Source organism: Hoplias malabaricus, chromosome X2 (assembly GCF_029633855.1).
Source record: "Hoplias malabaricus isolate fHopMal1 chromosome X2, fHopMal1.hap1, whole genome shotgun sequence".
Classification (NCBI taxonomy): Eukaryota; Metazoa; Chordata; class Actinopteri; order Characiformes; family Erythrinidae; genus Hoplias; species Hoplias malabaricus.
Window position 1 is genome coordinate 41817530 of NC_089819.1, and position 12477 is coordinate 41830006.

General features: G+C 40.8%; 2 protein-coding genes across 5 annotated transcripts in view; one reads left to right on the plus strand and one right to left on the minus strand.

Moving 5' to 3' along the window:
• Positions 1-497: 497 nt before the first annotated feature.
• Positions 498-10678, minus strand: LOC136676297 (transmembrane protein 178A-like). Its single transcript, XM_066653183.1, has 4 exons — positions 9941-10678; positions 7200-7313; positions 3476-3613; positions 498-1935 (listed from the first exon to the last, which is right to left on the minus strand). Exons 1-4 carry the CDS (start codon positions 10410-10412, stop codon positions 1697-1699), a joined length of 963 nt encoding a protein of 320 aa, XP_066509280.1. The 5' UTR covers positions 10413-10678; the 3' UTR covers positions 498-1696.
• Positions 10679-11746: 1068 nt separating this feature from the next.
• LOC136676295 (mitogen-activated protein kinase kinase kinase kinase 3-like) overlaps positions 11747-12477 on the plus strand; it is a 30829-nt gene continuing 30098 nt past the window's right edge. For all 4 annotated transcript variants that reach the window (XM_066653178.1, XM_066653181.1, XM_066653179.1 and 1 more), the window contains exon 1: positions 11747-11930. In XM_066653178.1, coding sequence (XP_066509275.1) covers positions 11838-11930 — 93 coding nt within the window. In that variant the 5' untranslated portion in view covers positions 11747-11837. The remainder of the gene's footprint in view (positions 11931-12477) is intronic.

Genomic DNA, 12477 nt, shown 5'->3' on the forward strand with positions numbered 1-12477 from the left:
TTTTTTTGACATTGGAAAGAGTGCTAAAGATAGGGGGTGGGGCCTTTTTTTTTTTTTTAATAAAGGCAGCTTAAACTTGCTTCTTTCCACAAAATCATCTACTCAGCTCTCTTAATGAAGATGTTTCATGGAAGTGGCATGATTTTCTGACTGATGGAGAAACACAAATTGCAGGAAAGAGTTTTATCATTTTTCCTGATTTGCATTGTTCCTGAAAGCTGTAAAATAGTAATCATTTCAGTGTCTTCTGTTTTAAACACTATAGCTTTTGCTTTCCTTGTACACGCCTCATTATCACAGAAAATTATAAACCTGAAGTTTGGCACAATTATATTTTTTCCTGAAAATATTAATAAATTAAAGAAAATTGTCTTATGAAATCCGGATTGTTTCATTATTTGTCTGGATTGCTGTATATGAACACAAAACAGTACAACACTTTTCACACTCTTTTATTTAATCTTTATTTAGATTTTTATTTACACTTCACTGTCAGGAACACCACAAGGGTTTGATTTAATACTTTGTAACATCTTTATAATGTTTCTGCTGGGTTTGATATAGAGCTCTCTTGCAGTCCATACAATTTAATAGAAACCCAGAATAAGCCTCTTTAATATATTTAGTAACTTAAATACTTTTAAGTTTCCCTAAGCGCAGCAACACAGCTGTAAATATGTGAGGCTTCATCTTATTTGACTTCTTAAAGACATTCCTCTTTAATCAGATTAATATCAACATCTACGTGGCATTATTATGTGTACATCAATTTATTTTAATTAATCAAGGGGAATTCCACCCACCCTTACACAAACTTTGACAGTTTGAGCTGTAAACAAATTGATCAAGAGTGTTTTTGTGTGAAATGACTGATGATAGAAAAACTCCATGAGTCTCCGTGTCTATCACAAATATATAGCATTTTATTTCCTCTCAGAAACTAGCAGAAAACTCCACTCTACATGTGATGATGATGGTGATGATAATTCGAAATAATATAAATCTCAACTAAATACGTTTTTTTACCTCATACTGTTATATGTGTTCAGTGTGTTCTGCACCAATTCATGTAAGGAATTTTAAAGAAACGTGTGGTTCTACACAACCACTATCAACAATTCTGACTTCATATGGTTCTCTCAAAACAGTCTCCATCGATTTACTTACATCTAAACCAGAGAATTATTGTGAAAAATTCAGGAAAATCAGTGGAATTCCCCTTTAATTGCTGTTGTGTTTATTTCTGTGGAACAAATAAAGGCTTTAACATCATTACTGACAATCATCACCTCAAATATCTCACACTGTTTTAGAAATAAATTGTGAACATTACATTTACAGCACTGCCCGGTCCCACTGACCAGTAACAACACAGCAGGATTCAGGAGTGTGTCCGTCTCGCTGCTTGGTGTATGTGAGTGAACCATAGAATCACGATAATCACCACAAGCTACACAACTGTCCTGTTTAACTACTGACCATCTGCAAAACCTGTGTGTATATGTGCGCATGTGTGAATGTATGTGTGTGTGTGTGTGTGTGTGTGTGTGTGTGTGTGTGTGTGTCCTTCTCAGAAGTAATTTCCCTTGTAGCACTAGGGAGCAATTAATCCACACAGTCAAGTTTTGTTGAGGGAGGTGCATATAAGTCCAATGGCAAGGGGACTCCTCCGGTCCTGCAGGGGCACTGTGCTGGTTCAAACAGAGGACTCGCGGGCAGTTTTTGAACGAAGTTTGCTGCGAGTGAGGAAGGGGAAAGTGGTGCAGAAACAACCAGATGCAACAGTCAGACCCAGACTCACCCAGGCGCTGTAGATGGACCAGCCATATCCATGATCCACATCTTCCGGCAAGCCGTATATAAATGGAGGATTCCGTGAAAGATCATACGACACACTCGCTGCATACGTACACAGAGAAATTGTACAGAAAATACCTGCAAACAAACACACATGTCAAAGTGGTGTGTTAGTATACTTACTCTAACAGATATTCTACATTTATTTGAGTTTGCACTTTTTCAGATATTTAAAAAATATTTTTGGTTCCCTTAATTAAATTTAATTTAACTTTAAAAAATGTAAGGATATTTGGAATTTAGGAATTTGGAATACACCACAGTCCCTTTATTATCATTGAATTTACTTTTACTAGAATAACTTTTTTCTTGGGCGGCACGGTGGTGCAGCAGGTAGTGTCGCAGTCACACAGCTCCTGGAGGTTGTGGGTTCGATTCCCGCTCCGGGTGACTGTCTGTGAGGAGTTGGTGTGTTGTCCGCGTGGGTTTTCTCTGGGTGGTCCGGTTTCCTCCCACAGTCCAAAAACACACATTGGTAGGTGGATTGGCGACTCAAAAGTGTCCGTGAGTGTGTCTGTGTTGCCCTGTGAAGGACTGGCGCCCCCTCCAGGGTGTATTCCCGCCTTGCGCCCAATGATTCCAGGTAGGCTCTGGACCCCCCGCGACCCTGAACTGGATAAGCGGTTACAGATAATGAATGAATTTTTTTCTTAGCTCCTCCTATATTTGCAGAATTAAGATCACTTTTACAGCACTCTTCCAAATTGAGGAGTAGGGGTGGGGGTGGGATGGGATGTTAATGTTACTTTCTGCAGTACAGCAGTTTCTGCTAAGCCCAGAGTAGCAACAACAGCCTTATTCTGCCTATTATAGGTCAGGGAAATATCACAACAGTTTTGAAGCTGTAATTTTATCCCATAAACAGGCAGGAGTGGAAAATTAATATACAATATACCCAAAATCATTTTACATTTTCTGTGTTGTATATCCCAGGACACCTTGCCCTATTACGGTGCAGAAAATAGTTCAATTCAAAATAGTAAACATTTTAATGTTTCATTAGATGAAGGGAAATTATACATTCTTGTCACTGACATCACACACATTAGTATTTAAATACATTTTACCATTTCTATCAAAATATAGGTCTTCCACAACCTTCAGTGTAGTTCTGTACCTTCTAGTTCATGTTGCCTGTTTTAGCACTAAGGTGCTCCTTAAAATCTTTTTTTTTCTGTTTTATTTATTTATTGAGGTTGGAGTAGAATATTTGGAACAGATGAATGAATATGAATGAAGTTTTAAATTTGTGATACACTTTTGAACCTGAGAAAAAGGGGAAGTTTGAGATTTTTTTTCTCAGACAACCACTTGAAGGCAAAAAAAAAATAAGGGGAAAGAAATGCTGGCAATGTTAGAAAGAAACAAAAAGAATAAAAGATTAGAAACAAGAGAGAGAGAGAGAGAGAGAGAGAGAGAGAGAGAGAAAGAGAGAGAGAGAGAGAGAGAGAGAGAGAGAGAGAGAGAGAGAGAGAGAGAGAGAGAGAGAGAGAGAGAGAGATGTGAGATACAGACTGGAATAGTGATAGACCGCTGCAGATAGAGAGATAATGGTACAGAGATACAGCCTTATACAGGAATACAGAGATTGGTAGTGAGATATCAAGACATTGTGTACCTGCCATTAGGAAGAGGAGTCCGGAGACGTGCTGGGTGAGACTCTCCTCCCAGAAGAACCCAACTGCGGCTACGATAGACCCACACAACAGAACTGCAGCTGCCATTCCTAAGAATCCAGCAGTGATCCTCCTTAGATCTACACACACATGCACACATACACACACATTTGACAAAATATTTCTGTGGATGATAAGATGGTTGCTATGTGTTCCAAAGAGGTTGATTGGGTATCATTAAGGAACTCCAGGTGGTTCCTGTGGTGGTTGTTATTTGGTAGCTATGGTAAAACACGGATGCCAGTGTTTTGATAGGTGGTTTTTATGGCGTTCCAAATGTTCCTAGTGGTGTATCTAGTTGGTTGCTATGGTATGCAAGGGGGTTGCTAAGCGGGCATTTCTGGTTGTTACTAGGTGGTTAATGTGGTGTTTCCAGAGCTAGGTGTTACAAAGTGTTAATTTAATGTTCTTAGTGGTTGCAATGTGTTGATTAATTTTTTTTTTTCATTTTTTCCTCACGCATTGGTAGGTGTATTGGTGACACAAAAGAGTCCAAAGGTGAGCGTAAGAGAGTAAAAGTGTAAAAGAGTGTAAAGGACTGGCGCTCACTTCAGGGTGTGTTTCTGCCTTATACCCAGTGATTCCAGGTAGGCTCCGTACCCACCATGACCATGAACTGGATAAGTGGCTACATACCACGTACATAATTAATTATTTATTCATTCATTATCTGTAACCACTTATCCAGTTCAGGGTCGCACTGAGTCCAGAGCCTACCTGGAATCATTGGGCACAAGGCAGGAATACACCCTGAAGGGGGCGACAGTCCTTCACAGGGCAACACACACACTCACACATACGGACACATTTGAGTTGCCAATCCACCTATCAACGTGTGTTTTTGGACTGTGGGAGGAAACCAGAGCACCTGAAGGAAACCCACGCAGACACGGGGAGAACACACCAACTCCTCACAGACAGTCACCCGGAGCAGGAATCAAACCCACAACCTCCAGGTCTCTGGAGCTGTGTGACTGCGACACTACCTGCTGCACCACTGTGCCGCATGCATTAATTAATGTTTTTTTTTTTTTCAGGGCAGCATGGTGGCGCAGCAGGTTGTATCGCAGTCACACTGCTCCAGGGATCTGGAGGTTGAGGGTTCAAGTCCCACTCTGGGTGGCTGTCTGTGAGGGGTTGGTGTGTTCTCTTAGTGTCCGCTGCTCCTGTTTCCTCCCACGGTCCAAAAACACACGTTGGTAGGAGGACTGGCGACTCAAAAGTGTCCATAGGTGTGAGTGTGTGTCGCCCTGTGAAGGACTGGGGCCCCCTCTGGGGTGTGATCCTGCCTTGTGCCCAGTGATTCCGGGTAGGTTCTGGACCCACTCCGACCCTGAATTGGATAAGCGGTTACAGACAATGAATGAATGTTTTTTTCATTAAAAATCTTTTTTTATTGTGTGGTAAACACAATTTTTTATTGTGTCCCCCAGTCACATTTACAGTTCATTCCTATGGACACCACTTTAGGAATACAATGTGGACAGAGCACAAGACTCTCACAGATCATCACACATTCACATATTCACTTACACGCTCAAATATAAAGACACTGTTGCAAAGCCAATCCACTTACTAACATGGGTTTTTGTACTGTGGGAGGAAACCAGAGCACCTGGAGAACAACCATGCAACACAACAAACAGTGACTTAAGGCAGTGAAACTATGTCTAACACTGTACCACTGGACAAAATTTAACATATTTGATTAAAAATGATATACAAACAATTAACAACAAACCTTTTTCTATGCAGAATTGCTGTCAGAATCTTTGCAAAATGATGAATTGTAACAGATAAGGGGGAAAAAGACTAACTATAAAAGGGAATTATTGAAATCTACATCATCAGCTGTCTTAACTGGGTAGTTTATTTCTTAGCAATTTTGTGAAGAAGATGATGAATAAAATTCCAAGTACAATACACTTCAACTGCAACTAGAAATTTCCATATTTTCTTATTAAAAATACATGTAAAAAATACAAGGTTTGTCAAAAATAATGACATGTAATTAACAATATTTATATATTTTTGTAAGCCTTATCCTAACCTCAACTAAATCAAAATACTAAATACAATATACATTTTGGGGGAAAAAACACTCTACAAATACAGGGCTGTTTTGTTGTGATGCATTTGTCTGTTTGCTCTGTTTTTCTCTGATATTCCAACAATGTCAGGACATTTTACTCCTGAAAATGTATGAAACCACAAACAAGCACACACACACACATACACACTCACACACACACAGCATCTCCATGGTGACCGCCCACACCGCCAGCGCTAACACGTTATTTCCAGCAACTCTGATGGAGCTGAATAATTAACACTGGGACAGTGAGGCACTGGTGTGGAACAAAGACATACGGACCACTGCTCTGCATTAAACATTAATTCTGCAATAAATACAGCAGCAGCGCTAGTGTTAGCACCAATATCAGCACACATACTAAACTTATTACACATGCACTCAGCAAAACAATGACTTTCTAAGCACTACACTTGTCCTCTAATGTCTTTCGGGAGGAAAAAAAGTCATTTACAGGTTAATTATAACAAAAACTAAACCACGTGGTTCCAGTGTAGCAGGGAATAAGCGGATTGATTCCTAGATAGTGTTTCTCTGTTGAATGATTTTGAATTGGCTCTCATAATATCACCATTCTATAAATATGAGCATGGTTTGTTTTGGAAAGCAAGTATAGCAGTCTGGAGCATTCTCCAGCAGAGTGCAGCCTTAGCATACAAAAATGTGTACATCCTTTGAAGAGAGGATATACAAATATGTCTGCTCCTCAAAGTGTCATGTATGTATGATCAGTAAAGATTTTCCTTAAACTGGTTTTGAATATTTCTTTGTACATTTATTTATTTTGAAATAAGACTCGACTAACTCAAAGCTTTTGGGATAATGGTGGAGATGGGGAATAATATCACTGTGTCTCAATTAATATTAAACTACTTCTCAGATTCCTTTACTGCAGGGAACTGTGTAATAATTCCAACATATACTGATTACCTGTTATTGTTACCATATTACCATATTACCTTTTATTGTTTGTGTGTCATACTAATATAGGATGTGGCATTCATCCTGCTGGATGCAGCAGGTGAGTTTCAGTGAGGTGTGTGTGTGTGTCTGTGTGTGTGCATATGTGTGTGTGTACCAAGAATATATAATCGCTATCCAATTAAAAACATGTACCTCCATTTTGGTCCATGTTTTATTTTACTACATCATCTGAACACAGCAGCTGTCCTTCACATCGTGTGAAAATTTCATGATGAATGGACTAATAGAAATGTTTCAAAATTACTTGGAATTAAATCGTTTTACATTCACTTCACAAATTTAAGAGGGTTATTTTCATTATCCGTTGAAGTTACTATTTTGGGAGATGCATATTTTCAATTGGACAGTGATGATATCACTTTATGGGGACCTAAACCTGTTTACACATTCACATTGTGGAGAATGCGAATGTGTAAACAGCTGGGGGTCCCCACAATGTAAATCATTACATTTATATGTGAAGATGTTAGTTTTAAGATACTAATACTTATGAAAATGTGAATGACAAGTCTCCACAAAATGAATGGAAATCTATGAAATATCCCCACAATTCATAGATACATGATTTTGTGTGTGTGTGTGTTACTCACGAAGGAGGTGCCACTCATCCTGCTGGATGGTGCGGGTTAGGTTCAGGGGGATGTTCCGGAGGCGGATGGGTTGAGTGAAGTGATATTTGACAGAAGTGCAGCGGTCGGCGATACCTACGTCCAGAAAATAACGGTCAGCATAGCACTCACTGCAGTGGCAAAACTGCTGATACAGCACCTTTAATAACATGCCACACACACTCAGAGGGAGGGAGAGAGAGAAAGAGAGAGTAAGGGAGAGAGACACCGCTCACTCAGAGAGAAAACTGCTGATATCGCACCTTTAATAATACACACCATACTCAGAGAGAGACAGAGATGGAGAGAGACAGCAGTGGGGCTGTAACATAAACACAACCTGATATAATGTATGAAACTAGAGGTAAACTTGGGTTTTAAAACTACAGAATTGTTACTTAGAAGTCCAACATTGTGAGCTCCTCCAATTCTTCAAGTCCTAAGCAAGTTGTATTGTGGTTAGTAGAACTTATAGTACTTGATATATTATGAATATTTTTCTATTGTTGGTTTTATTATAATTGCTGTTGTGGTTGCTATTTATTAGTGTCTCTCCTGTCCCCCTCCTGCCGTCTGACCTTCTGTTGTAGTTTCTGCTTCACTTCCTTGGCTCAGATTTGACGACTGTGGAGCTCTGCAGCTCAAAACACTGCAACAACACGCACACACACACACACACACACATATAGTGCCCTGTGTCCTTCAGATTTAACCCTGTCAAACTGGAGGAATCCCTCTCATCTCTGGGGAGTCTTTGATTCTGACTGATTCTGACTTTCATTGAGAGCATGGCTGATATTAAACTGCACCCATTGTAGACACAGTGGGACACTCTGGCAAAGTTGCACATGAGCCTAAGTTCACCATGCACAATGCCAACAGTCTGACAGGGGGAACAATGAAGCTGAATCTGTATCTTTGCGATGAGTTAGATATGAGTTTTTAATCCCAAACTAATCAGTACCTCAGTACTTGACCTCGTTAATTTTTATGACTGCATACTGTTAAAGTCTCACAGAAATGTTCCAACAGATAATGTAAAGTTTACTTAAATGAGTCGTGAGTGTTAATACAGTAAAGAGGATCAAAGTCTGGATTAATACCCTTTTATTCTGACAAAACATTGGATGAGGGTGTGTCTACAAACTCTTGGCCATATAATGTACACAACTTATGGTCTCTGTTGGGACAAATCCTTATATCCTGAAAAGACCTACCTGTAAAACATTCTTGACATTGAAAATAAGTTTTGTAATAAAAAAATGTGTAAGTCTTTTTGGAGCATTTCTACTTGTCCATTCAATGTAACATTTCAAACAAGTCAAAGAAGTTACAGTCTGTTTACGTTTGATAAATACCGTCACATGCTGTCTACGTATATTTGTATTGAGTTTAATATAGTCTTGTAGAGTCTTGTGCTGTTTGTATTGAGCAGAAAATGGATGTATAATTGGAGAGAGCGATTTAAAGGTGAATGTGAAGGTCGTCGGACCTGCAGCGGTCAGCTCTCATCGCTCAGACCTCCGTCAGCTCCTAATCTCCATCGACCGCCAATCACATCCAATTCCCTCACCTCCCTCACCTCTACACCTCCCTCACCTCCACTCTTTCATCCTTTCATCTTTTTATCTGCAACTTCAAAGCCCTGCCACAGTCAAGGTGAAGGAGGACTGGAGCATTACGTGACAAAAAAAAATCCCTGAAATAAGCCCCAGGAATGAGAGTTCAACAGCTTCAGATAAAAACAAAAACACCATGGCCTTCAATTACTACTGCTACTGACTGTAATCACAATATCAACACAACAAAACAAATCTACAGGGTGAACAACAACCTTGATAGCCATACATATATTTTCTGATCAATATTTGTAGTCAATCTGTACATCTTTCAGTGACTTATTATCCTACAGACCTCTGCTCTAATGACCCTTGTATGTCGGTAGATACCTGATTGTGTAGATGTGTAGGTAGGTAGCACTTTATTGATATCAGAAGAAAACTGCAGAATTCTCTAATCTAAAAATAAACGTGTTTTTTTTAACCTTAAATATAGAGCATAGGATTATGGTTAAGGTTAGGATTAGACTACGTTCAAATAATAATACAAAATAATAATTTTACTCCACATAGTAGAGAGATGCACCCCCCAATCTAGCCCACCTGAAAATATGCCCAGATTAAGAAGCCTTTTTTTCTCTACCATATTAAGTAGTCAGAACTGTAATATTATTATCTTTTATCTGGCCGTATGATGTCAGTTCTGTGTCCAGTGTTAACTTGCTTATAGCAATATTAGTGTTTTTACATTATTTATATTATCTTCATTAAATGGTCCATGTGCTAATATTTCTTTACCTCTCCCTTAATACATTTATTAACAACCTCCTTCACCTTCATTACTGACTTTACTTTCCTATTATTTATTTATTTATTTATTTATTTATTTATTTATTGCTTTACCCTTACTAACAAACCTTTCCCCTTGCCTTTATTAACTATTTTATTAACTATATCCCTCGCCTTAACCTTTACTAATAACTACACTCCTCCCCTTACCTTCTTTCATAACTACACCACTCCTTTTATATATATTAATACCCACACCCGTCTCTTTATCTTTATTATTAATTACACCCGTCCCTTTATTATTGACTACACCTCTCCTCTTAGCTTTAATAATATCTACACCCCCACCCGCACCTTAAAAACACGCCCCCATACCTTTGCTGATAAGAGTGTCTATGTCCTGGTCCCTCCCCCGGAAGTAGCACTTCCTCCAGAGTCCGGAGTGTGTGGGGAACAGTGGTCTTCCGCACTCCGTCTCAAGGATGCCGAGTCCGGCGATAGCTCTCCAGTTCTCCAGCAGCTCCTCCTCTGTGCTGCCCACATGTATCGGTCTAGCGCGCGCCACACCACCGGCTCCGACCACGCTTCCGCGCCGTGCGCCCCGCCCCCCTATCGCCGTAGCCCCGACCCCAGCTGACGTGGCTCCACCCCCCTCCACCAGCGGCAGGTGGTAGATGGGCATGTCCCTGTTCTTCTGGTCGTTGGAGTCCGAGCCCTTGCGGTCGCAGTTGCGCTTGTGCGTGCGCGTGTCCGTCTCGTACCAGTGGTCCGAGCAGAGCGCAAGAAGCAGCAGGAGCAGAGCGAGCGCGCTCACGCACACCGAGAGCGCGGGAACGCAGCGCTCCATCACTCTGTCTGTCACTGTGTCAAAACAATATCACGATATCTATCGCTCAGTCTACCTCTGAGGCACGCGCACAGGGCGGGGACGCATTCGCGAGTGCCCATCACTCGCGCGCGCTCACATCCTAGCACATAAACATGCACGCTCTCTATGGAAGCATGCTACGCCCAGCCAGAGCACGCGCACCTCTCTCGCTTTTTTTCTTTATTCTCCCTCTCTCTCCCCCTCTCTCTCACTCTCTCTAGTTTTATAAATGTATATCTTACTCTTTCTCTCTCACACGCATCCTTTCTCCCTTTACCGTTCTCCCGTTTCTCTCCCTCCCTCCTCTCTCTTTTTTATATATAACCTCTCAATACCCCCCTTTCTCTTTTATTCTTTCTAGTGCATAAACAAATAAATGCACAGCCCTATCTTCTGTTCTATTTCTCTCTCGGTTTCTCTTGGTCTTCTTCTTCCTCTTACCTCCTCTTCTGTGCAAACACAGCCTCTTTCTCTGGCTATATTTATCTGCTCTCTCTCTCTCTCTCTCTCTCTCTCCTTCTCTCTCTCTCGCGCGCTCTCTTTCTTCTGTGTGTGCGTGAGTGTGTGTGTGTGTTCGGTGTCCTCTTTGTGTCCGTGTCCCGGTGCAGTTGATGATGGTGATGATGATGAAGGTGAATTAAATCCCGTGTCCAGCGCGTGAGTGAAGGATGCTCTCTGTGCAGAGCCAACAATAGCGGCGATGGTGATGGGGCGGGGCCAACACACACACACACACACAAACTCAACCGCACTGATGATGATGATGATGATGGTGATGATGAAGGGCCCGGTAACCTCGTGCACAAATAAAAAAAGGGCAAACAATACAGCTCCGCCTCCTTGCAAGCTGAGAAGCCAATGAGATGTGAGGAATGAAATCACCATGAGACTGAGTTCAATTCCTATTGGAATTTTCCGTTCCACCTTAAATATTGCAGCAGTTACATTCTGGCACACTTTAACATATTTTCCTGTCTACCTTGAATATGACTATAGTGATAAAGATGATGATAATGATCAATCTAGTGCCCTATGTGTTAAAAGGATAGCACTGAAATTTGTTCCACATTAAATTGCAGTTACACCGTTGTTTCAACAGCTGTACACTTTTTAAAGGAAAAGTGGAAAAATCCGAGAAGAATCTTAAAGCAGTAAAAACTAGCAAGTGATAACACAGGTGCTCCATTCCTATGCGCCCTACCAAGTGAGCATACCTGATTTTATAATTGGAACAGAGCCGGGTGGATTTACCAGCTGGCGCATGCGCATGCGCTGTAATATTCCAAAGGAAGCCATGTTAAAGTAGAGGAGTGAGGCTGAGATTGTTGTTGTTTTTGTTGTAGTTTGGTGTTGAGTGTGTTTATGTTTACTGGTGCGCGAAGGCGCAGGTGTGTGTAGGTGAGGATGAGCGGAAGTGACCTGTGCAGGAGGAACCCGCAGCTGGACTTCGAGCTCATCCAGAGGATCGGCAGCGGAACGTACGGAGATGTGTACAAGGTAAACATAGCTTTAAACCGGAGCTAAACACGGCTCTATCGGAGTTAAACTGGGGATAAACTGAATTTAAACTGGGGAAACAAGGGTTTTACCGGGGCAAAACAACGCTCAAGTCGCACATAAACCGAGGTGTAAACTTGGGATAAACCAGGGTTAAACATGGAAATTAACCTAACTAGTGATATAAACCGAATTTAAAACCAGGGTTTTATTGTGTTCATACAATGTGTTGCTATAGAAACATGGATTTACAGTGTATATGGTGTGTGTACACGGTGCTTTTACAGTTCATGTGCTTGTTGTTTTAGGGTATTTACAGTGTGTTACAGTGTGAGGGTAATCTGTTTACAGTGCAGTGCCTTGTACATGAGTCTTAAGTGTCTGCTGAAAATGTGTGTACAGTTTCATGTGTTTGGTTTAATGTCAAAGTATGTGCAATTGAAAGTGCTACATTGACCGTTTTTTTAAGCAATAGGCATTGAATACTGGACTTTGTACTGTTGGTACTGGACATTGGGCATCAAATATATTAGTGTGCACTGAATAT